This window comes from Saccopteryx bilineata, chromosome 2, assembly GCF_036850765.1.
Source record: "Saccopteryx bilineata isolate mSacBil1 chromosome 2, mSacBil1_pri_phased_curated, whole genome shotgun sequence".
Lineage (NCBI taxonomy): Eukaryota > Metazoa > Chordata > Mammalia > Chiroptera > Emballonuridae > Saccopteryx > Saccopteryx bilineata.
In genome coordinates, this window is record NC_089491.1 from 293,147,306 (window position 1) to 293,173,687 (window position 26,382).

Genomic DNA, 26,382 nt, shown 5'->3' on the forward strand with positions numbered 1-26,382 from the left:
TACGAGAGAAAGAGGCAGAAGCGCTGGTGGTGACGGCAGTGACTGCAACAGCCCAAGCAAGGGCCCCTTTAGACTTGAAAGAGTGGACATTTCTTTCTGGGCTAACCATTGCTTAAGCTGCCAGGCTCAAATCTGCCCCACTTCTGACTCTCCTTTGGGTTAGCCTGAGGTCCCCGCGTGGCCACCTCACTCTCACTACTTATTATACTCTGGAATCGGGTGAGAATTCACAGGAGAGTTAGAGCTTATATTTTGGACAGGAGTGTTAGGAAACATGGCATTATGGGATAGTGATATTTTTGTATCATTCTGGACATTATTATTCTGTGAAACCAAAGAGCACCCAAGAGCAGTTTACAGAAAAGCTGAAGTTCTACCAATATGTTACCTAATTATTTTTCAACTGAACTATTTAAGGATTTTTTTGGTTCATTTTGTTGGTTATTGATTATTTTAAAGGTAAAAAGCATTATATATCTTTTTAACTGCACGTATATACATAGAAACTAATGAATACAACTGCAAAAGTAGGAAAAATTATTTTGTAAGTGATATTTGGTAGCTTAGTTGAGCACTGTTACACGTTTTTATTAATTTTCTCTACTGAATTTTTTATTAACACAGTCCCCCACTCCCTATGCATGCATGCACACACACTCACACTCACACTCACACACACACACACAAATAAAATTTTCAGTTTAAGTTAAATATGAAAAAGAGAAAACTTGTCAAGAGCATGTCAGTGACAGACAGTCATAAATTATAAAAACAAGAATCTCTGTTAGAACAAGATTTGGAAATATTACACATGCACACAAATAATCACTTCCAGATCTTTGGTGGGTCGTGTATGTTAGACTCATAGAATCATACCATCTTATATGTTAGAATCATAGAACCTTCACGTTGGAAGGGGTCTTTAAGACTACCAAATCCAGTCATTTCATTTTTCAGGTAGGAAGACAAACACTGTAGTAAATTGGCTTATCTGAGGTCACACAGACAATCAGGGGTAGAATGAGGAAGTTTATGTTTGCCATACTTAGCAAATAAAAACCCAGGACGCCCAGTTAAATTTGAGTTTCATGTAAGTGCGTCCCAAATTGTTCATGAGACTTAGTTATACGAAAACATCATTTGTTGTTTATTCTGAAGTTCATATTCAACAAAACACCCTGCATTTTGTCTGTCAAACCTTGCCCGACTCCGATCAGAGCTGCCTAACATTGTCATATACACTTTCCACTTGATTCACCAGCTGTGTTCATAAGAGAGTTCAAAAGCATAGCAGAATGATAAAAAATATGTTTGCTTTTTATAATGTAAAATAGCATACACTCTGAAAATGTTTGAGAAACAAGGATAAATAAAGGAAAATCTGGAATAGATACACATTTCTTTCGCTAGCGATAACACTGAGCTTTGGCGTATTGCTTCCAGCTTTTATTCTAGGTTTATGATAGTCATCTGCACTCATATACCATTTTAAAGAAAGAAGGATAGTTTGAATATCTGATACTGTTTTATAGTTAAACTGAAACAGACACATGAGTTTCCAGCGAGCATAGCTCACCACAGGTTTTATTGCTGTGTTATTACTCAGTAATGGCGTGTCACAGCAGATCGTTTGAAAGCATTTGGGCAGAGTGAGCTTTAGAGGGGCATTTAGATTTATTCTCAAACTTAACTTGAGAACTAAGGGATTTTCTCTAGAAATGTTGGGGAAACAGTGAATTAGTAAGTGGCCTTTGTCCACATCTGCAGTGTACATCCATTAGTCAATGCCTTTTGTACATGACACTATGTATAGCATTTTATTGAAGGTCTACCCCTACTTAACCTTCTTATATAAAAATATTCCCTATTCCTGCTGCTGGGTAACATTTGTCTTACTCTACTGTTGTAATATTGTATCTTATTAATGATATCGTAACCCCCCCCCCAAAAGCTGATATTGTCTTAGCATTGCCATATTGACCGTGTTTTATGTCGGGGTCCCCAAACTATGGCCCCACGGGCCACATGCGGCCCCCTGAGGCCATTTATCCGGCCCCCGCCACACTTCCAGAAGGGGTACCTCTTTCATTAGTGGTCAGTGAGAGGAGCATAGTTCCCATTGAAATACTGGTCAGTTTGTTGACTTAAATTTACTTGTTCTTTATTTTAAATATTGTATTTGTTCCCGTTGTTTTTTTTTTTAACTTTAAAATAAGATATGCGCAGTGTGCATAGGGATTTGTTCATAGTTTTTTTTTTATAGTCTGGCCCTCCAACGGTGTGAGGGACAGTGAACTGGCCCCCTGTGTAAAAAATTTGGGGACTCTTGTTTTATGTGCTATTTTCTTTAAAACACTACATATTTTTAGTTAAATGTATTGGGATGACATTGGTTAATAAAATTATGTAGGTTTTGCATGTGCAATTCTATGATATATAAATTTTTTAAATTAAAAAAATCTTAAATTCTACTTTCTCCAGAACTCAAATCAAGGTGTGACTTTTCCCCCCAGCCCTAGTCCACCTAGTAATAGCCGTTTGCCACACCTCTTTTGTGCTTTATAGATTTAGATTGGAATATACACTGGTGTGTAAATATGCTCTACTTTTAAAGCATCTTTCAACTAGATGGAACTTGCTTGAGCTGACAGACCCAAGCACTGACGAATAAGTGCTGTTGTACTATATCTTTTCTACTAGATATTCAAAACTTCCTCTTTGCATTTTAAAACCACATCTGTAAGTGAGAAAAATGGCTGTTGGGTCTCTTAATTTGAATCTTTTCATTTTACACAGAGCCCCCTCCAGTCATCCAGGTGCCTAAGAATGTTACCGTTGCTCCTGGAGAAAGAGCAGTTTTGACGTGTGTCGTCATCAGTGCAGTGGATTACAATCTCACCTGGCAGAGGAATGACAGAGATGTCAGACTGGCAGACCCAGCCAGAACACGGACCTTGGCTGACCTCTCCCTGGAGCTAAGGACTGTGAAAGTCACCGACGCTGGAGAGTATCATTGTCTGGTTTCCAACGAAGGAGGATTGGCTACTGCTTCTGTTTTCCTCACAGTGCAAGGTACGGTGCTGGTGGGAACTTCTCGGTTACAGCGTCTTCCTGTCTCCTCCTTTGATCTCTGTTCCCTTAAATTGGCTATCTGAGAGTGATACCCAAACAATTATAGCTTGTGGATCTTGAGTGGAAACTAGAAACTAAAACATCTCTGCCCTGGCCAGATATAGCTCAGTTGGTTAGATTATCGCCCCATAGCTAGCATAAAGGTTGCCGGTTCAATCCCTGGTCAGGGCACATACAGTAACAAATCAAAGTTCTTCTCTCTCCCTCTCCCTTCCTTTCTCTCTAAAATCAATTTAAAAATTAAAAAAAAAAATCTCTAACAAATATGTGACTTTTAAAGTTAACACAACTAATCCTAGTGGTTGAAGACTTTTATTTCAAGAGAATATAAATAGAAATGGTCTTGAGATGACTTAATAGTTTAAAATTCTCCAATCTATCATGTGGCTTTTTCTTTAATCTAATTGTTTTAATAACTGGTTCAAAATTTCTTTCCAATTTGAGTATATTTGTCATATTTAATGTACTTGTATTGTTTTAATTAAGGTTTAAAATGCTTCTCATCTTGGTTTAATTTTAGTGAACTTTAGCTGAGTTTTTTTACCTTATTTATCTTACACACACACACATACACACACACACACAGTGTTTATTGAAAATAAACTAATGGTAAGCCAAACTTGATATATGTCTACATAGACTAAATGTTCTAATAGCTGAAAATAAGCATATTAACCGTGCTGTGATGGCTACTAAATTTGTATTTTACTCACGACCATCAAATTAAGATCAGAGACTCTTCCAAAGGATCTCTTTCAGTAGAATCACATTTAGCCTCTAAACGTCCATAGACCAGCCAGGAGTCTTACTGTAATTAGCAAATCACTGTGGGCAGGTTTTCCCTGTTAGGCTGAAAGGTTCGGTTGCTGCCTCAGCAGAATATTTCATTTCAAGTCCTTGATGTGGGAAACCGATTACATCAGAATTGGGTCTGGCTATTTGGTTATGGCATTAGGAACAACTTTATATCATGACTGAAGTAACAGCCTCAGTTGATTTTTTAACAAGGTTATCTACAGGACTGACCAGTTAGTGTCAAGGCTAGTGCTTATTATGGCAGAAAAATGAAACTACCTTGAGAATTAATAAAACGGTTGATGTGTGATTCTGGTTTTTTCACCGGTAGCTGAGATTCTGCAATCCGAATGTGCCTTTTGTTAGTTGATCTGGGGAAACCTCTAGGGACACGCTTTTGTAAATCGTTCGCTACGTTTCCACGTGGTAAACTGCCTCGATAACTCCAGTCAATCTGAGCAGAAACTTGAGTTACCAGAATTTCGAAACTATTGTTACCATACCGATTGCTTGGAATAGAGTCAATGCTAATGGGCTGTGGAAATTTGGTCTTGGTTCTTTACCTGAAGTCCGTTAGAAGGTGATTGTAAAATACAATCAGAGCCTTTCTTGTTTACCCAGGTTAATGATTTAGTCTGTTAGTATTCTTTTTATTGAAGTGGAGCAGTGATTCTCAAACTGTTGTGGGTAAAAAATTGTCCAAGACACTTATTTTTTAAAAAGCAAATTTCTAATCTGATGTCCAGAGATTCTAATTACATTGGCTTGGTGGGGGCCCGAGACTCTGCATTTATAACAGACCTCTTAGGTGGTTTCATGGACAATACTTCTTGAAAATAGCATTTGGATCTATTCTATGGAATGAACCCTATGATCTAGAAATGTATATCTTTAAAGGAAGCCCTGGATCTTCTTCTTTTTGGTAAAATAGAGTTGTTATTATTATCAAATGATTTAAGTAAGTGTTGAGGTAAGATGTTACTTAATATACAAAACATAAATACAAAAATATATGACATTATATGATTACTAGCTAGTCAGTATAATCTCTAGTGGTATAAATCTGCATTTATAGCCTGTCTAGTTGGCCTTGAGTTTGAAGGACAAGTTTGGATTAAAAAAGAAAAGATGCTTTGAGAATCTAAAAAAATATATTCCAGAATCGATGATACTGTTTAATGAAAAATAAGATGGTATTTCTCAGATGCCTAGCTAGTGGTAGCCATCTGAATATGTTATTATATATACCTAGGGTCATAATTCAGAGAATGGAACTTGAATCTAAGATTTGTAGGTATATAGCATGTATGAATAGCTATAAAAGAAAACTGAATGTAAAGAAATAGTCAAAGATATCATTAAAGAAAATTGTCCAGAGGTGGAAAAGAACATTGTCCTGGGTGAGTGGGTAAGCAAATCAAGTAATGTCAATGAAGGGAGAACTGCATATCCTGGCTGAAATGTTAAATTCCTAGTATGAAGAGGGGGAAAAAAACTCTGCAAGAAGCATACAGACCAAACCAATATGTTATAGAAAGAGAGGTAAAATTAAACTGGTGTCAACTTTTTTGATATTCTAAAAGCTAGAAGATAATTGCAATGGATATTTGTCATATTTTGGTCTTAGGGTATGAACACTTTCCCTAAATGTGGGAGGAATTCTTGATTATCTTTGTGGGAAGCAGAAAACAGTGAGATCAGAGAATCCCCCTTCCCCATCCCTTTGCAGGTCACATGACCTAGTCAGCCACTCTGTTATGCCCAGTGGGACTTTGCTAAAGCCATAGACACTAAAAAGACTTCAGTTTTGGCAGCACTGTGGAAGTTTGAACCCAGCAGCAGCAGAAACCAATGTCCCAGTGGCCTTTCCTGTCATTCTGACAATTTCTTTAGCATGCTATTGGCTGTGTTCTTAGATGCCTAGCCTCCTTTGGTTTCTACCTGATATCCACACTCCTTTTGATTATGTTGTTCAAAAAATATGGTTCCAATGAATTTATTTTCTGCTTAAGTTAACCAACAGCAACTGGTGTCTGTTGCTTGCAACTGAAAACCTTAACTGGCATAGTAATGAAAAAGACACATGTAGTTTTGAAAAGAAATGGTTGGGATCCAAGAATTTAAGATCCAGTTAAATTACCTTTTCTTTGAAAAGCCATCAAAAGAATATTCTCAGGTTTTCAAGGATTGAGGAAAAATACCCAACACATAACCTTCTTAAAATGATTTATTGAAAATGCTGGTGTAGATATTTTTAAAGAAAAAAAGATGCAAAAATTGGAGAGGCTAGGGTACAGAGAACTGGTGAATTTTTCTCAGTGACTGTTAGGCTCTCAGTTTATCAGAGTAGACCCGCTGATCTCAGAAACTGTGGCTGTTTGCAGCAGTCACACTAATGAGCATGTGAGAATGTGAATCGGTTGATATGCTTATTTCATTATGAGAATTCCTCACTGTGGAGATAATGATGCAATTAGACACAGGAAATGCCTCAGAAAAGGATTTCCTCAAGTAGGGTTTGTCACAAGACCTAAAAATCTAGCTATGCAAATAAATAGAAGGCACCATAGCTATGCTAAAAGAAAAAAAGATTAATTTATAAAAACATCTGAATATGATTGTTTGGGAGCACAGGAGCTATAACTGACTTTTTACTTATGCTCTTTTGTACTTGAAAAAAGTAATAGAAATGGATTCTTTTTAAATTTTCTGTAAATAGCATTTAACTCTTTAAGTAGTACGAATGTTCATGTACGTCCTCGTGCCTCCTGACCATCCAGAGTATTCTGGACAAAAATTTTTATTTTAAAAATGTGTAAGACAACATTAATAAAAGGCAAATGCATGTTCTTCTTGTTTCCAGAAATTGGTTATCAAACAAACATGATTTTAAGTTAATAAAACTGTAACTGGAACTGATTTCATTTTTTGAAAAAAAAAACTCACTCCTGGGGGTCAGCGAGCATGAAAAAAAAACCTCACTACTCAAAGGGTTAAAAATAATTGAAAATGCACATTAAGTTATTCAAGGATTGAATTATGTATGGGTAACATGTTTATATTTCATTGCCCTATATTCCCTATATTTGCTGTAATTGAAAATAATGAAGATCTGATTAAGAAAGTGAAGAAGTATAAAGTAAGACAATTAAGATAAATTAAGAAGTAATACCTTTCAAAAAGAAAAACAATAAGACTGAAAATAAAAATACTTTTTGGTCAAATATCAATTCATCAGAAGAAACATCTAATCTGACATAGGTAAGTGGACATATAGAGAATGATGTAAGGATCTAGTGACATGTACCATTAAATTAAAAAGTTTAGCCCTAAAAAGTTTGTCTTGGCAAAGCTAATCACCTGTCTGAGATGGATCTGTTGGCAACTGCAGTTCAGTTAGGGACAATAAAGACATGACAGCAATTCCGTTACTGCCTGCTGAGCAGTGGAAGTTCTTTCCAGGAGTCGTAGGTATGAGTGTCCATGGTTTTAGCAAAGTCAAAGTCCCACTGGGAGCAACTGAGATATGGCATCAGCTCATGATAGCAAATTATTAATTTTTAAAATAATTAGGAACATATTTAAATAGATTAGCATTAAGAGAGTTTACACTTGATAGCAATATAAAATAACATAATACACAGTGTGTCCATGCGGTATTTCTTATTAATTTTAGCTTTCACACATTATATGCTTTGACTTGGGTTTTCCTTTTTTTATGCTCAAATTGCAGTTAACTCGTTTACAAAATACTCACGTGCTAGGTTTGCTCCCTCACTCTCTAAACTACAGCTGTTAAACGGTTTCGTAACTTGTTTCTGCAGGATAACACTTTTATTTGTATGTTCTGATGAGCCAGCTAAATTGCTGTTTTCATATGTAGGAAGAATTAGATGACCTTAGTCCTTTGGTCCTTTTCTTCCATCATTATTCAAATGTGGCCTTACTCCCAGAAGATGTGGTAGCACGCTGCTCAGACACTCACCTCACAGGCAGAAATTACTTTCATTAATAAAACTCTGCTAGCAGCAAAGGTGACTTTTGAGAGAACTTGTAATCTGAAATTTCTTTTACAGAAATCGCTAGTCATCTAGAAAATTCTTTCTCACACTGCTCATTTTTTTTCTGAACACTTTAAAAAGTGATTTTTTTTTCTGTTATAAAATTTGTTTTAAAATGGTAAATATGTGGAATCTACCTGAAGACTCTTAGAGTTGAGATGATGACCTCACTTGTCTCTCAGACAGGCTTACCTGTGACTGTTCCCCATACTTGGGAAGTTTATCTCCTATCTATAAATTTTCAGGAGTTATTCTATATATTTTTACATTTCTTTTGTTCTTGACAGGTGTCTGCCATAAGGAGTTCTTTGTGAGTTAAAAAATGTCATAAAGCAATTAAACTTAAAGTATGAAGATAACACTTTTTGACAGTACAGAAGTTCTTATTGGAAAACTCAGGGGTCTGGAACTGTACAGGACTATATGATGGAATAAACTGTTTTAAATCCTTTCTGAACCAAATTGAAAAAAATAATCAATGCAGAATGTCAGTTGATAATCTAATCAGGTTTTCTATTTGTAACTGTACTTTGTCCAGAAAGAACTGGAGTCTCTGAGGTGTTCGTGGCTTACCCAAAATGCAAAGCCAGCGCGTGCCAGAGCCCAGCTTGGAACTAGGTCTTTCTATCATTCTTAATGGTGTAGTCAACCTTTTTATACCTACTGCCCACTTTTGTATCTCTGTTAGTAGTAAAATTTTCTCACCACCCACCGGTTCCACAGTAATGGTGATTTATAAAGTAGGGAAGTAACTTTAGTTTATAAAATTTATAAAGCAGAGTTACAACAAGTTAGAGCATATAATAATAATTACTTACCAAGTACTTTATGTCGGATTTTCGCTAAATTTGACAGAATAAATCTTTATAAAACAACTTACTATAGTTAAATCTATCTTTTTATTTATACTTTGGTTGCTCCGCTACCACCAACTATGAAAGCTGGAACGCCCACTAGTGGGTGGTAGGGACCAGGTTGACTACCACTGGTATACAGAAATGCCTATGTGTGCCATAAGCAGACCTAAGGTTCAGGAAGGTAGAGAAAAGTATAAAATTAAAATACAAAATAGCCTGACCTGTGGTGGCGCAGTGGATAAAAGCGTCTACCTGGAAATGCTGAGGTCATCGGTTCGAAATCCTGGGCTTGGCCCTGGCCGGTTGGCTCAGTGGTGGAGCTTCGGCCTGGTGTGCGGGAGTCCCGGGTTTGATTCCCAGCCAGGGCACACAGGAGAAGTGCCCATCTACTTCTCCTTTCCTCCCCCTCTCCTTCCTCTCTGTCTCTTGCTTCCCCTCCCACAGCCAAGGCTCCACTGGAGCAAGGTTTGCCTGGGCGCTGAGGATGGCTCTGTGGCCTCTGCCTCAGGCGCTAGAATGGCTCTGGATGCAACAGAGCGCCGCCCCGGATGGGCGGAGCATCGCCCCCTCATGGGCGTGCCGGATGGATTCCCCCCCCCCCCAAAAAAAAAAGAAAAATAAACCCTGGGCTTGCCTGGTCAAGGCACATATGGGAGTTGATGCTTCTAGCTCCTCCCCCCTTCTCTCTCTCTGTCTCTCTCCTCTCTAAAAATGAATAAATAAAAAAATAAATTAAAAAAATAAAAATAAATAAAATACAAAATAAAGAGTTCCTGAATATGAATATAAAAATGAAAGCATTGAAATTTTAATAGGAAAGGTACAAAGTGTCTGCAGGTACCTGTCACGTGGGAAAAGAATCTCTGGAAATCTCAGCATTGTGGCTAATGATAACTTGGAGAAATCGCTGCTTGATTTTAATTCCCGGCCTCTCCCCTCCTCTTTCCTTTCCTGGTAGACTAGTGAGAGCGCAACAGTGTGGTGAGTTCTTTCAGTTAAGTTCTGGTAGGGTCGTTGCTAAGGAGCAGTCTAGAGGAAAGAGAATTTTAAGTATGCTACCAAAACAGTCACACAGATAACATAAAAGATAACTGGACCACAAGCTCTATTAAGGCAAGACCCAATGTTGTTTTAGTGCCTGACATCATACTTAGCACACAGAATTGCTTGTCTGTGGTGAGAATGAGAAACAGGGTGTTCATACAAGGGAACTTTTGCCAGGTGTAAAAATGTACTTATGCCATAGCATGTGTGAAAAAATTATTTGATTGAAATTTCCCCCAAGCATCAATTGTTTATTTGAATTATTATGTTATAAATTAATTATCCATCTAAAAATAAATCCTGTTTCTAAAAATTAACTATTTGTAGTACAGGATACAACATAACAGCTTGCTATTTTTATATATGAGGAAAAGGGTGTGATATTGGACTGTTATGAATGAAATTGTATTAGAACTAATGTTAAATGGTCAGAATCCTTATTGCTGCATCTGCAGAAAGGTATAATATGTTAAGAGTATTTGGTTATTGAGAGTTTAAAACTGGTCATCATTAAGAAGACGGTATCTTCACTAATGCTGCTTTTCACAGCACTATCTAAATAATACTATGTCATAGTTATACTTTATTTCCTAATAATGAAACAAATACTGAAACACGTGAAGCGCCTTGACCAAAAACATTGCTAAGAAGTCAGGGCTGGTGTTTCATTTGTTAATTTGTTTATACATTTATTCTTTTATCCACATAGTGACCAAAGGTTAGTCAGGCATTATGCTCCTTGCTGAGGGTATAAATGAGAAGAAAACAACATTCTTTCCCTCTGTAAGCCCAAAATACAAGAAAGGAATTAACAAGATGAAATGAATAAATATTTACAACACAGTGTGATAAGCACTGCACCACAGTGCTACAGGAGCCTTCAGTTCTGACGCATGTGATGAGTAGAGGTTGAGAAGGGCTTCACACAGGAGGTGGTGCCTGGAATAGGAGTCAGCATCTGCCTGGTAGAAGTCAGGAAATAGCCTTTCTACGTGGAGAAGGCAGCGCGTGCAGAGCCATGGGGTAAACAGAACCCAGAAACTTGGGCTTGTCGAGTGCAGAGGGTCCTGCGAATATGGAGACCTGTCTCCACGATGGGGTGATATTTTTGTGCCTACTATCTTCAGTAGCTTTTTCACATACAAGGAGAAGAATCATTTAGGCTGTGGTTTTGGGAGGTTGGTTCAGCAAAAAGACAAGGTAACTGGGGAAAAAAGTGATTGCAGTGACAGCTTGTTCGGTACGGGTAAGGAGAGAAGCGGGGTTAAAGGCGTGGTCTGATAGGTGGGTATAATAGAAGGGTCAAAGGCATCGTGGCCACGACAAAATTGGAGAATGAAGTGTCGGAGTCAGGGAGTGACAGCTGAAAGGATGGGAGGTTGTGAACCTCAGACTGGACTTCCAGGACACGTGTTCTTGCAATGAAGTTGTGGATTGCTTCTCTGAGAAAATAACAGATAGCAAATAAATTTGTCTAGCAACGCACATTGTCAGAGTATGAAATCTTTCCTTTAAGTGCTATGAAGATCGATTTTTATATGCTTTGAGATTATCTAGCAAGTAGCCTTTTCAGATTGGCTCTTTCACTTAGGAATATACATTTAAGGTTCTTCCATGTCTTTTTATAGTTTGATAGCTCATTTCCTTTTATCCCTGATAATACTCCATTCTCTGATGTTAATAACCAACTTGGGATAGTCAAAAGATATCCTTGCCGTACATAATTGAGTCTGGATCAGCAGAGTCATATACATGTATGTATTAGTATCCTTCTAATATGTCATGAAGTCATGATGCTAATTATGATTTCCAAATTTTTTTCTAAGTTAAGTGAAAATTAACGTCTATAAACATTAGCCTTCCTCTTACTTAGAAATTCTGTGATATTTGGAAAATTGTTTTAAAGAGACCCAGTAAAGAGAAGTCAGTGCAAGAGTCCATGCTGATCAGCATTCAGTGGAAGATTTCCTAAGTAGGAAAGGATAAAACATAAAATTATATCCTGCTTAACAATTATATTATTGTCTTCATGTGTTTTCATTAATTGCCCAAAGAAGCTCCTGAATTCATGACTTCTTTTTGTTAAGGAAAAAAAAAAAAATAGCATTAAATGGAAACAGTATTAATGTATAAATATTCTATAATAGGAATTATTTTAAATAGATATCAAAGCATCAAACGTTTGCTACATATTCGTATCCTTATATTTTATATTGGGAAAATTATAAATTTTTAAGAAATCTTGATGCATATTTGCCATTAAGATTTTATTAAAATAGCCTGACCTGTGGTGACGCAGTGGATAAAGCGTCGACCTGGAAATGCTGAGGTCGCCGGTTCAAAACCCTGGGCTTACCTGGTAAAGGCACATATAGGAGTTGATGCTTCTAGCTCCTCCCCCGTTCTCTCTCTCTGTCTCTCTCCTCTCTCTCCCTCTCTGTCTCTCTCTCTCTCCCTCTCTCTCTCCTCTCTAAAAATGAATAAATAAATAAAGATTTTATTAAAATAGACCCTGGCCTACATTTCTTATTGCATAACTCTGAAATTTTTGCCCTTATTAACTGAATTTCATAGCCACACGTTTGTTTGGGTGTGATTTTTTTTTTTTTTCAAATCCAGCATATAACTCGGTCAAGATGTAGTCCTTTCCATTGTGTTTTATTGCCAATGCACCACCTACTGGTAAATCAATGAATTAGCGACCTTCTTTCTGAGATTGAGTTGCTCTAGTCTATACTGCTTAACAGAACTTTCTCTGGTGAAGGAAATCTGTGTGTCTGGTATATATGTGCTGTCCCAGGTGGTAGCTACTAGCTATATGTGGCAACTGCATACTGAAATATGGCTAGTACACTTAAGGAACTTGTTTTGAAATTTGATTTATTTTTAGATAAATTAAAATTGAATTTAAATAGACATGTGTCCAGTGGCTACCATATTGGACAACACAACTCCAGCCTTTCCCAGAGACAGAAGAAAGCAGAAATAACAAGGGTAGAAGTTTTAGAACACTTATTGCAGCTTCCATATAAGTTAACCACTATTATAATTCATTTGAATTATTACCATTTAGGAATAATTTTACTGCTTTGAAAAGATTATATCTAGGTTTTTATATTTCCATTGACAAGATGCTGGGTGAATGTTGTGTTCGAATCCATATTTTTGGGATTTCAATGGCCCTTGTCTCTTTTCCCAAGCAACTGATCTCTGTTCTTGTTTGTTTAGTGATTGGTTGGTTTTTATATAGTTTTCATCCTTTGCTCTTTGGAAGGAATTTCTGGCCACTTATATGAACTTTTTAGGAGGCACGAGAAAACCAAAAAATATTAAAATATATTCCATTGCTATTTCTACTCACTGAAAAATAAGGAAAAGTTAAGTGAACAAGCGCATTTGTTTATTGTAAATCATCCTTAGTGAAATTTTGATACACTTATTGTGCAAGTTTCATGCTTAAAAGTTAGCACCTGGACTCGCTGGAGCTACGCCCCTAATCAGAAATGAAAGTAATGCATTTGTGAACAATGTGAATAAATTTTACATAAATAGATTGAGCTACATTAGGAGGTACACATCTGATAGGGTAGGACATAGCTACTAATTACAATTCTAAGAAGCTCAGTGATATTAATTATCAGCCATTTTCAAACAGTGTTCCATAAGAATTTTTAAAATGTGTAATTCCAGACTATTTAGTCAGGGGTACTAACCTCTTTTCCTTCAGATTGTCAAAATAAAAAATGACAGCAGCCACACAATAGCCATTTGTTGTGAATGAATAAAAATTATTCTTTTTCTTAGATCTGGAAAAAGTATGTGTTTTGGTTTGCCACAGAATTTTAATAATTAGTAGATTTGTACCATGAGATGAAAAATGTGGAAAATCGCTGCTCATGATGACTTTATGAAGTTGGCTTTTTCTACAGGAAGTATGAATATATTAGAAGCACCAGATAGATCCTGTAAAATTTGTTTTACAGGCTGTATGATTCAATAGATATTAGGTTCAATAATTAAATACTAAATATTTCTAATTTCTCATGTAGCATTGCTTAGTATTAGATCATCCAACATGTTAGGGGACTATATTAATTACTCAAAATTAACAATATTCTACTATGTTTTTTTAGAAATATTAATCAAAATCCTACCAATACTGTAAAGCCCCTCTCATAAATCACCTCCTTTCTGAATGTTGTTGCTTTCTTTGTTCTGATGGCCTATAGAATTATTAGTATCTTTTGCCACAGAATTTTGGTCTTAATCATGATCAATTTCATCTGTTTGGTTGTTTTTCTCCAATCATATTATGTATACTGTGACATACTTTTCTTAATCATAGTGCCTTGTACAGAGGGAATAAAAACACAGATTCACTCAATAGATGTGTATTTAATTGCTGCACGAACCTCAAAGTATAACAATAACAGATTATAGGGCAGATTTGAGTCACTAACGTCATTTTTCACGTTTCCATGTTAACTTCGATGGGTTATTTGAATCACGTCAACAATTTTAGATTTCGTTACATAAACACTTTTCTTTTTCACTTGTGGCACATGTAAGCAGATAACTACATTCAAAACCATATTTTACAGAAAGGTTTTATAGTTATCTCATGAAAAATGTATAGAGAAGTTGTTTCGAAAGTAATGTTTAAATTACCCTAATGTTAAAATTATGTCATGTGGGTGAGCTTTGCAAAATTCGATGGCATAGTCTAAAGCAGTTTATCACTTTAAAGGGAACACTGTGGCTGCTCAGTTTCCAAAGGAGTTAAAGTTACGTTACGTGGGGCGGTATTTATTTACACAGTATGAGTTTAAGATTTTGTTTAAAAGAGACTATTTTTCTATTTACCCAGGAACAGAAAAAATTCCCTGTTGATTTTATTAGCTGTTCCATCTGAGGGTTTTTAAAGGTGCAGATGAACACAGGCCTCCTGGTTAAATCTGAGCCTATTCGGTATGTAGCTGACGTTTTCTCCGCAATGACATGCCGCCACATGGAAGTCACAGGGCCAAAGTCTCCTTTTCTCCCTCGTGCCATGTTTGTAGGAGCATTAGCTGTATTAATCTGTCTTCTATAGTGTTAGGAAAATGAAGCCCCCTGTCACTAATCAGTTCACGTCACCAGAGAGAAAATTGCAATGGAAAGGAAATATTTCTCAATATGATTGATGAAGTAAGTCCCTAATGACCAGAATTACTTCACTAAGTATGAAATTGATATTATCATAACCATATGTTCATTACATCATCATAACTCTTTTTAACATGTGCAAGGTGACATAGGTATCAGCGTGGTTTTTTTCCATCAGTAGAATGTGGAGAAACTAAATTTATCTATTTGTATTGAAATTTTTCATAAATTTTGAGTATCTAGAAACATCTCAAATTTCAGAAGAATCAAATAAGGTATAATTATTATTTATTAGTAGGATGTGTAATAAATAGAATATGCAAGTGTGAGAGCTGTTATCAAGTTTCATTTGTGAATGTCTAGATAATATACGTGTAAATGTGTATTTGAATACTATAGTACTCATTTTATTATTTTTTGCCATACTTTATCATGTAATGGGATCTTAATAATAGCAAAAATTACATAGTACTTACTATGTGCCAGAAATTGTTCTAAGTGTTTTATGTTTATTAATTTAGCTAATCCACAATAATAGTGAATGAAGTACTATTATTTTTCCCGTTGAGGTATGGATCAGATACCATGGATTATTTAACCGATTTGAGCCTTAGTTTCTTGATCTGTAAAATGTCAGTAACACTTCATAGGGTTATTGTGGAAAATAAATAATGGTATAGCATTAGATAGCTAGCACATAAAAGGCACTTAATAACTTTTTCTGATCTTCCTGCTTCAATGAACTGACAACTAGAGAAAAATTTAGTCCCTAATTATACACAATGTGCTTTTGTATACAGTATTCTGTGAGATCTTTGAGGTCAGAAAGTATCTGAAACATAGTGGGTAATAAATTTTGCTATGTGAACGAATGAAAACACAAAGAAATTCATCCAAGTACTTGGAACATACCAGTGGTTAACAATATTTTAAATCGTTGCTTAGGTAATTTCATGCATTACCGTTACCTTACTAATTTGTTGTGACAATTAAATTGCCTTAAAGAAAGCATTCTTAGGTCTTTGAGAATATCCTACCAAAGGCATAGCAGCAGCAAATCAGTCCCCAGTGACTACTAACAGGAAATACTGTGCCTCCTATGTGTGAATATGATGTTGGAGATTTCCGAGAATTAGGCAAGATTTTATTTCCCTAGTCTTCGTAGACAGAGTATGGGCTGTTTTCATGGGTACTTATAATTCATTGTGCCAACTTACAACTAATAGTGTGTTAAAACTTAAAGTAGTGTTTATTTTTTGTTCTTAATGTCATTATCTGTGTTAAATTTTTTAAATCATTGGTGAGAAATTATAATAGTGTGTATATTTTGCTTTTGTTATGATACAAATATAAAAAGTGAACTAATGCCTTGAAACTTTTAGCGTACCGTGTTCCCATTGCTTTACCAAATGGAAAACAAGTTGTTATTTACAATGATGGTGTTGATGGTTGACAGTGGTGGTGGTGATGACAATGAAGCTGATGGTGTTGATAATGGTGATGAATGTGGTGGTGAAAATCAACTTGGAATGCATTAATTCTCTCCGAAGCCAAAAATTGGACTCTGGACTTTAATAGAGTTGAACCATGGTTCTTTAATTCCCTGTTCTTGCTCCATTAAAACTTTAATAAACAAGGGGAGATTAATCCTAGGAATTAAAAGCATTAACTACTAGAATAATTACAGTGAAATCTATTACAACCTTCTTTAAATTAATCATGTGAAGGCTGAATCATTCTGACCATCTTCATTCAACAGTTATTTGTTGGAAATTCAATTTTGCTTCCCTGTGTGTGTTCATGTCCTTTCTGACTTTCTTATCGCCAGCAGGAATATTCTCTCCAGGGCAATGGTAAACGTCTCACCTCCTGTGGGATGATGTCATCCCATCTGTATGTTGCTCACAGACTTATTCTGTGACCCCGAGCAACACCCTATATTCCAGGCTTTATTTGAGAAATGACCTCTGAGCTCTCTGCATCCTGGTTTGGGTAACTGACATTTATTTTCACTTTGATATCTGACCTACAGAGCATACCAGTGAGATTCTTGCTGGGAGAGACGCCAGGACCATTCTGGCAGACTCCATTGGAAGGCACTCCATTTAGACAAAAAAATCTTGCGAGCTGCTGAGTCTCTGCAGCAATTCCACGTCAAGACGTGAGAAACGTTTTAGAAAGATGGGACTGAATAAGTGTGGGTATTCAGTGACTTCTAAAGAAAAAGAAGGGATCGTTTTTCTCCCCGCTCTCCTGAAGACTGCCTGCAACACCCCCACAGCATGTGTAGTCCTCCAGCGTTTCAGGATTGACGGGCTCCGGATGGAATCACAGTTTGAACTTAGTGGCCACAGCCAGTCTGCCCTTGATCTCATGCATTTCTCTAACCCTAGGTTCACCAAGAGGAATCTATGGAATAATGAGACTATCAACCAAGTCCACAGGCCGTACAACCCTTAGAACATTAACTTCAAAGATGATCATTTGAAAAACACAATGTAAACAGGAAGAAAGGGCAGACAATTGTAAGCTGCTAGCAGTTAGGCAGTAATTAGGTTTGATCAATTGTGTAGCTGCCTAGTCTAGCAGTAGCACTTATATCTCTTTCAAATATATGTGGATTCCACAGACTAAATTTTTCTTCATGAGTCTAAGTCACAATTTGCAGACTAATTTATAGTAAAGATATGCCATAAATATATCCAGATCTAACTAAGTGAATTTTTCAAATTTCTTTATAAACACAGTTAAACGGAAAGCTGACATTATGCATATCTGCTTGGCTTCTCATGCATCCCTGTAAGTTAACACAGAGCTTGGTGCATAATAATTGTGGGGAAAAAAATCATATTATTGAATTAATTAATTTATTTTTATTGATACTCATGGTATGTATTTCAAACACCGTAAAAATGACTTTATTTTTTATCTTATTGAGTGGAGGATATTTACACTAAGAAAATAATATTTTTTGATGGTTGCTTTTTTGAAAATTAGGTCTTAGTTATAATATAGATATAAATGTATAATTAATTAGACCAGCTATATCAACAGAGAATTTTTGTGTTTCTTGACAATAAATTTCTGATTTAATGTTTCATTTTTAATCTTTTTTCTGCCATAAAAATAGAATACGTGGGAACTGTGAATAATTAATATTTCTGTGAAGTTGGGGTTCTGTGAGTCTGTGCGCATGAGGAAGATAGTCAGCATATCAGGGTCCTGGGAGGATGGTGGGCATAAAAATCCTCAGAATGGCCCCACATATTATCAGCAGTTTTACGTGTCTGTTATTTACCAGTCCCTGCAGAACACAAAGGGATGTTGAATACTGTAGAATATAATGAAATATGGAATAATATGAAAGACATAGGCTCTACCTCAACACATTTGTAATCTAACAAATAAAAAGAGGAAGAACAGTTCAAGCAAAGTGGTCAGGATAAGCTGTGGCTCCAAACCTGCGTTCAGTATATAGAAAGAGACAAGAAAAAAAAACTAACAAATAAACAACAACAAACCCACCCAGGGACTTTGCTTGCAAACAGGTTTATATTGAAGTTCCAGATTGGCAGGCAGAAGCCGGTGGCCAGCTGGTGGGTCAGCGGCAGGGAGTGAGTAGCAAGGAGCCAGAGGGTAGCCCCTGGCCACATAGAAACATGACACTGGGATCAAATTCATTTTGCTCTCAAAGAGCATTTCCTTCTCCTGTTTTCATTACCTTTGGTTTTTCTCCCATACTGATGGGGCAGACCCCTGATGGGGGGTCGCCAGGAGAGCCCCATCACGGTCTCCACGTGGCCACAGTCATCTGCCTGCTGCACCATCATGGCCGGACAGTGGAGAACAGAGCATCACCGCTGGTTCATCCAGTCCTTCCAGTACATACATGCCTTCGCTTTGAGATGAAGGGTCCCGGAAGCTGGATGCGGACCACCCCTATATCATTGTTTCTAACCACCAGTGTGTCCTGGACGTGATGGGCTGCACGGAGGCCCCTCCCCAGCACTGTGTGCAGACGGCCAAGTGGGAGCTGGTCTTCTTGGGCCTGCGGGCCTGATCACGACCGTGGGGCGTGTTCTTCATCACCCTGTAGCCTTCCGGGACCACTGTGTCCGTCCATGGTGGGCTTAGGTGGGCAAGAGCTGGGTCAGGGAGAACCTCAAAGTATGGGTCTACCCCGAGGGCACATGGAACAACAGTGGGGACCTGCCGCCTTTCAAGAAAGGTATCTTCTGCCTGGCTATCCAGACCCAGGGGCCCCATCCCTGTGGTGTGCTCCATCTTCTGCAACCCAAGACAAAGCTCTTCACTTCAGGGACAGTCCAGGTCGAGGTGCTGGATGCCGTCCCCACCTCATGGTGGCCTCACAGTGGCCAACATTCCCAAGCTCCTGGGCACCTGCCCCCAGGCCATGAGGACCACCTTCCTTCATATGTCCAAGACAACCCAGGAGAACAAGGCCACGGCAGGGCCTGGCGCCCATCCCGCTCGGCAGGACGTGGCTAGCAGATGGACAGAGGGACCACTCTCCTCTACTCCCAGATGCCAGATATTTCTGTGTCCCACTCCTGCAACTCCCCTGGCTTTCTTCGTGCCCCTTCCTGTCACTAGCCTGGATCCAGGCCCCTGCTCTCCCCCCAGGGAAAGGTCAGCCGACCCGCCCCGATCTCTGAGGGCACATCCATGCCCGTTCTCACCCATCCTCATGCCTGCAGGATCCAGGGGTAGGAGCAGGCTTTGGGGCTCCAGGTGGACGGAGTGCTAGGCCTCGAAAGTATGGCCAGAAGTAAGGCCTTCTGCCCCCTTGCCCCAGGCCTGTGGAATGAGAGGTGGGCTCGGGGTCCTGGTCACAGCCTGCCTTAGGCTCCCAAGACTCCTCCTGTGCAGCCTGGGCCGCAGAGGGTCAGAAATCCGTGTCTGCCCCTCCTGCCGGCCTTGGGGAGCAAGTGTGCTGAATCGGTCCCGCGCTCAGTTATGGTTACTTTTTATAAATGAGCTCTTGGACGAGCAAGAGAGAAAAAGGGGGATGGTGACGAGAAGCCTACCAGTCTGCTTACAGAGGAGGCTCCTAAAATCAAGGTTAAGTTGGCATTTCTCTCTCTCTCTCTATTTTTATTTGCAGAACCACCCAAGGTCACTGTGATGCCCAAGAACCAGTCTTTCACGGGAGGGTCTGAGGTCTCCATCATGTGTTCGGCCACAGGTTATCCCAAACCAAAGATCGCCTGGACTGTTAACGATATGTTTATCATGGGTTCACACAGGTACTGGGTTTGTATCATGTTCTTTGTTTTTATTGAGTGAGAAAAGTGTATGACATTTCTGGACCAAATTAATCTGACCAAATCCCTACGATTAAGGGAGGTTTGACTGAAATCTACAGCTTTAGATTTTATAAATAGGCCAGGAAATATCAATAACATGATATATATATTATGAAACCACAGAACTTGAGGTTCCAAAGTCTTGAATTCAATAGCTGAGACCAAGTGCTGTCTGGTACTTTGTGTTGCAAACATAACATCATGACACTTGGTTTGCCCTGAGTATTTGAAATGAGGATAATAAACTTTTGGGGGGTAAAGTAATGTGTAGTTTTAACCTATGAAAGGTGTGGTCCCGGGACTTAAGGAGACCACAGAGCAGAGGCCAAGGACAGGACAGCTGTGGTGGAAGTGTGTGCAGACCTTCTTTGTAGCCCCTGCTCACTTTTGTCATACTCCATTGAAATGTGTTTTTTCTACTGGAAGCTTTTAAAAAACACATTGACCCCTCTCATGCTCAAAGAGCATATTGAACATGTGGAACACGAACTATGAAGTGTCTAGCTCTTGGGGTCCCGGGACTCTGGGTTTGCCATGAGGAGGAGGGTGCAGGTGTGAGCCAGATTCTATTTCTAGACTCATCAGTGACTCACGGTGTGACAGGAGGCCTTGCACTTCCCACGTGTTCATTTCCAGGAACCGTTTAGCAAGCAGTTCGCACGAGACAAGGTTTCTAGATGCAAACTGCACTTCCTCCGTTTACTAAGTCTGACTCTGCGTGAGTTACAGAACCTCTTTGCTCATCTGTATAACAGAGGTAATAATCGTATCTAACTATTGAAGATTTAAAACATGAATAAATGTACAACTTTTAGAGTACTCCCTGGCTCACAGCTAGTACTGTATATGTAAGATCTATTATTATTCGTTGATTATTGTTATTACGTTTCTGCCTACAAAATGATCATGTGGATCATTTCTGCAGTCAGCATCAAAAATGTAAGTCTACAATATTTGAGCTATTTTGAAGAAAGATTCCTTGATACTATTATTATGGTATTTTTCATTTTATTTTCTTTTTGTCCGTAGGTATAGGATGACCTCAGAAGGCACCTTATTTATCAGAAATGCAGTTCCCAAGGATGCAGGGACCTATGGTTGTCTGGCAAGTAATTCAGCTGGAACCGATAAACAGACTTCTACCCTCAGATACATTGGCAAGTATAATCAGTTTAAAAGGCCATTAAAATAGGATGACTGTCATCTCAAGCAATGTAAAAGTGCTTTGCCAAAAATTAATATTAGGAATGACTTATACCTAGTGTAACATTTTTAAATGTATGTTACCCTGAATCCTTACATTTCAAGCTTGCACAAGGGGAGTGGGTATAACTTAAAGAAATATAATAAGTCAGACTGATAAGTATTGCAATGGAAGGTGGGTGAAGGGCAAGATTTATTTCTACTGGGGAATTTGCAGAGGTTTCTCAAGGAGTTAAGCTCAGTCTGGAAGAATGGGTGGGACTTAAAGAGTGGCGGCATCAGGCATCGTAGGCAGAGGAAACAGCTGTAGCAGCATCAGGAAGACCGAGGGCAGGGCGTGTTTTGTACTGCCAGCATAGCTCCATACCTGTGATAAGTAAAGAACTGGAATGGTGGGTAAGGTTACAAGACGGCTGATGGTTTTTAAAAGCCAAACTAGGGAATTATGAAATCTTAAAGGTTTTCTAGTATACCATGATCTTTGAGAAGCTAACTCTTGGCTTTGTTTAAAGCCACCTCAGTTGAAGTTAGAAAGTCCTAAAGTGTCCAGTTAATAGAAAAATACATAAGTGAACTAAAGCATTAGGCAAAGGGGCTGAAGCAAACAGAACTGAGGAAAGAGACTTTGAGGGTGTCTATAGTTAGCATCGAAGGGTACAATAGAATCCAAACTGGAAGGCTACTTTTTATAGATGCAAATTTAACCTTAGGTGATAATTATCTCTCTGTAGCTAAACATGACTATCCTTAAAATCACACTGAAAAATTTATAACAGCCTGACCAGGTGATGGTGCAGTGGATAGCGTGTCAGACTGGGACTCAGAGGACCCAGGTTCAAAGCCCTGAGATCGCTGGGCTTGAACGCGGGCTCATCCAGCTCGAGCACAGGCTCACCAGCTTGAGCGCAGGGTCACTGGCTTCAGCATGGGATCATAGACATGACCCCATGGTCGCTGGCTTGAAGCCCAAGGTCGCTGGCCTGAGCCCAAGGTTACTAGGTTGCTGGCTTGAGCAAGAGGTCACTTGCTCTGCTGGAGCCCGCCACCCCCACCTAGTCAAGGCGCATATGAGAAAGCAATCAATGAGCAACTAAGGTGCCGCAACAAAGAACTGATGCTTATCATCTCTCTTACTTCCTGTCTGTCTGTCCTTATCTGTCCCTCTCTGTGACTTTCTGTCAGAAAAAGAAAAAAAAAAGAAAATGTTATAACAAATTCATTTGCAGTTGTGTTATCCTCAAGTCCTAATGTAGCCAAGTCCATGTTCCCATCATGGCTCTTTTGCTGTATTTTTTATTACTATCATCCTTCTTTCTACTACTTTAGTATTGTTTCTATGTGTTCAGCTTTCCAAAATTTCTCTTTCCTTGTATCAATTGACTTTCTAAACTTTTTGGACTCTGTTTTTTTAGAATTATTTTTGCCTAGTATCCTTTTCTTTATTGCCTTAAATGAGCTTTTCAGCGCACACATCTATGTGTATATGTTTATAAAGTTTCTGTTTATAAACACTGAAATAGCCGCAAGCATGTAAATAACGACAGATTTTTTTTATCGGTCCATTTAGTACACATAGCCAAGGTGCATGTGGCATTGTGCTAGACATTAACTGTTTGCACGTCTGTTGTTTTCAGAAGTCCCAAAGTTGATTGTAGTTCAGAGCGAGCTCTTGGTTGCCCTTGGGGACACAACAGTTATGGAATGCAAAACCTCTGGTGTTCCTCCACCTCAGGTGAAATGGTTCAAAGGTACGTTGCTCAAGCATGTTCATGTCTGGACTTAGTTTTGCTTTCTCTTTTTTAACTAAATGATTTGTTAAAAATTTGTTTTGGTATGTGACTTAGCAGCCCTGTAAAATGTGTTTATGATCTCACTAGAGACAATGGTTTCAAATTCTGAACTCCGAATTTCAGGATTGGACATCTGGTGTGGATTACGGGACCGTGAAAATCAAAGCAGGAAAAGTTCGCCTTTGCTAATCCAGCTGAACATTCTCTTTGTTAGTTTAGGATTGTTTCCTGTGGAAAAGTGTCCAAGGATACTCCGTTAACATTGCAAATAGCTTCGCTGATTTCAGTTCGCTTTTCTTAAAGATCACCGGCTCTCGCTATTAGAAAGTTTTCTTGATTCGCTTTCTAGCGAGTGCTCAGATAAAGGCACATGTGGAAGCTTCAGATGGAATGACATTTGCCATTGAACTTCTATCCGGTACAGAATTTGTCTGCCTTTATGTCACGTAAAGATTATACCCTGGTGATTCTATAATAAAGTAACAGTAATGTGCTGCTTGTCCCTTGTGAGAATACACTTGGGCCCGTTCCAGGCTCAGATGCTGATGGTTATATCTGGGTAAAGCACACACTTCTCTTTCTGTGTCAGTTCTTCCAATCCATGAGAGCGAAGATTTCCCACACACACCCTCACAGTCAGGTTGCTAGGATTATTGAGATACTGTTTTCAAAATACTTTTTAATCCTCAGATGAAAAACGCTTAATAGTACAAAGCATTATTGTTATGAATCTGTTTGTTAAATACAGATGTTCCCATGGCAACGAGTAGATGGCATAATCACAGAATTATTAATTCACCTCGAGTTCAAATGCTTGGGGAACATGAGGTGAAGAAGGAGGATTCTATGTAGAAAACAAACATTTTTAAGTTACACGGATCTAAAACAGAGAGGGAAACTGGGAGAAAATAGCATTTTTATGGTTTTCCATGTTAAATGATGTTTTAGTCTTTATGTTTTCTCTAATAAGGATTTCTGGATTTGCTTCTTAATTAGGTTTATTTCAGTTAACATAAACTAATTTTAGTTATTTCAAAATACTTAAATCTTTGAATTATAAAGAAAACAGATATCAATTTCAAGTTCACATCATAATTAGATAGATCCAAACATGTGTTACAGAGACAGTACTTTTTTTTTACATGTCAGTCAGTAATATGTGTTAAAAATAACCACGTTAAAAAGTAACAGAACCTGCTTATTTCTCTGCCCGTGGAAGCAGCCACAAAGTCTGTTATTCTCCCAAATTGGGGCTACTTTTCTGAATAACTCAGTCTTCACGTCAGTCTTGGTCCCATAACAGGCTTGAAAACGAAAGGAGGAGTTAGGAAGTTGTGCAGCCTCCACATGGAAATTTCTAGAATTGGCCACCTATTAGTTTCTTCTCTCAACCACAGATGTTGGAGCTGTACATAATATCCCAGTATACAATATTCCATGTCTCTGTCTTAAGTTATGAACCAGCAGAGCAAGCATTAAATACTGACAGGCCAGCCTGACCTGTGGTGGCTCAGTGGATAAAAGCATCTACCTGGGACACTGAGATCGCTGGTTCAAAATCCCAGGGTTGCCTGCTTGAGGCACATACAGGAGTTGATCTTCCTGCTCCTCTCCCATTCTCTCTCTCTCTCTCTCCCTCCTTCCTTCCCTCCCTCTCTCCCTCCCCTTCTCTAAGATGAGTAAATAAAAATTTAAAAAATACATAAATACTGACAGTACTGGAGGGCATACTCCCACGTTCATGAACAATGTGCCGAGTGGCCCGGTACTCTGGGGTCAGGCCAGCTTCCTCTCTGCTCACCCTAAGTGGTGTCTGGATCCTCAAGAGCAAAATTAGAGGACAAACTCTTCTCCGTGCGGACTGCTCCAAACAGAAAGGGGCAGGAGGCAGCCAGGCTTTCCTCGCGCCTCTGCAGGGATTGTCACACCGGGAAACCAGGACATTCCTGCCTGAAGAAGACCCGAATCATAAGAATAACTTCTCCTCATACCTCTTCTTTTTTTTTTTTTCAGTCTATTCTGATTTAATTAAGTTGGTGGTTAATTATTTTAGTTAGTTATTATAAGAATACTTAACATGAGATCTACCTTTTAAGTGTAGTGTACAGTATTATGTTGCACAGTAGAACTCTAGAACTTATTCTTCTTGTGTAATTGAAATTTTATACCCATTGACAATAGCTCTCCATTTTCCGTGCCCTCCCCAGCTCCAGCAACCAACCACCATTTGTTAAAAAGTCGTATTTCATTCAGACCCTCAGAGAAATGGGATTCGTTATGCACAAATGACCAGCAAAACTTTAGATTCTTTCATATTTCGAAATGAGTAATGTGAAGTGGGTTCAAAGGAGAATCAGAGACACTGTTAACATGTTATATAAAGGATATTGCTGCTAAAATAGTAAATAAATTGGGTTTATTTATTTAGATCAGTGGTTCCATCAACTATTTAAAAAGATTTTGTGCCAGGAATAGTGATTTCTCTGTTAGTCTTTACATACAGAGACCAGAATTGAGTTAAACTGCAGCCGAAAGAGAACCCTCCCCAATGGTAATGATTGTGAAATCCTACAATAAATTGCCAAGAAAATTTATATATACATATATAACATTCTTCTAATCATATATGAAAACTAAATCCTATTTCATTTTCATCTTAAAGTTTTGTCTTTTCTCTATAATTCTCAATAATTTTGATTACTATTTTTTTTTTTGGTAGAAATCAAGAAAGAAGAAATTCTTAAAATGTGATCAAAATGAGAACTTGATTAAACCATTATTTCCTACTTTGTGTTTTGTTCATTGCTGCTATTCTTCAAACATGGTTATTTTGAAAAAAAGCCACTAGCAAAATAAAGGTCTTTATTTTATCCTGTTATGTTTTCTGCCATGCACAGAGGAAATAAGGGAGCAGTAGATTCCAAAAATCTAAATGCATTTTAGTCCAAATATTTTAATTCCTGATGAACAGCTAGGTCACATTGCATCCTTCCTTAGTGGGAGGAAAGTTTATGTCAACATCATCTGC

General features: G+C 38.2%; 1 protein-coding gene across 1 annotated transcript in view; it reads left to right on the top strand.

Annotated features, from left to right (window-relative positions):
- HMCN1 (hemicentin 1) overlaps window positions 1-26,382 on the top strand; it is a 431,303-nt gene that overhangs the window by 179,076 nt on the left and 225,845 nt on the right. The window contains exons 11-14 of the mRNA XM_066261348.1: window positions 2,797-3,072; window positions 20,160-20,301; window positions 21,391-21,518; window positions 23,199-23,312. Coding sequence (XP_066117445.1) covers window positions 2,797-3,072; window positions 20,160-20,301; window positions 21,391-21,518; window positions 23,199-23,312 — 660 coding nt within the window. The remainder of the gene's footprint in view (window positions 1-2,796; window positions 3,073-20,159; window positions 20,302-21,390; window positions 21,519-23,198; window positions 23,313-26,382) is intronic.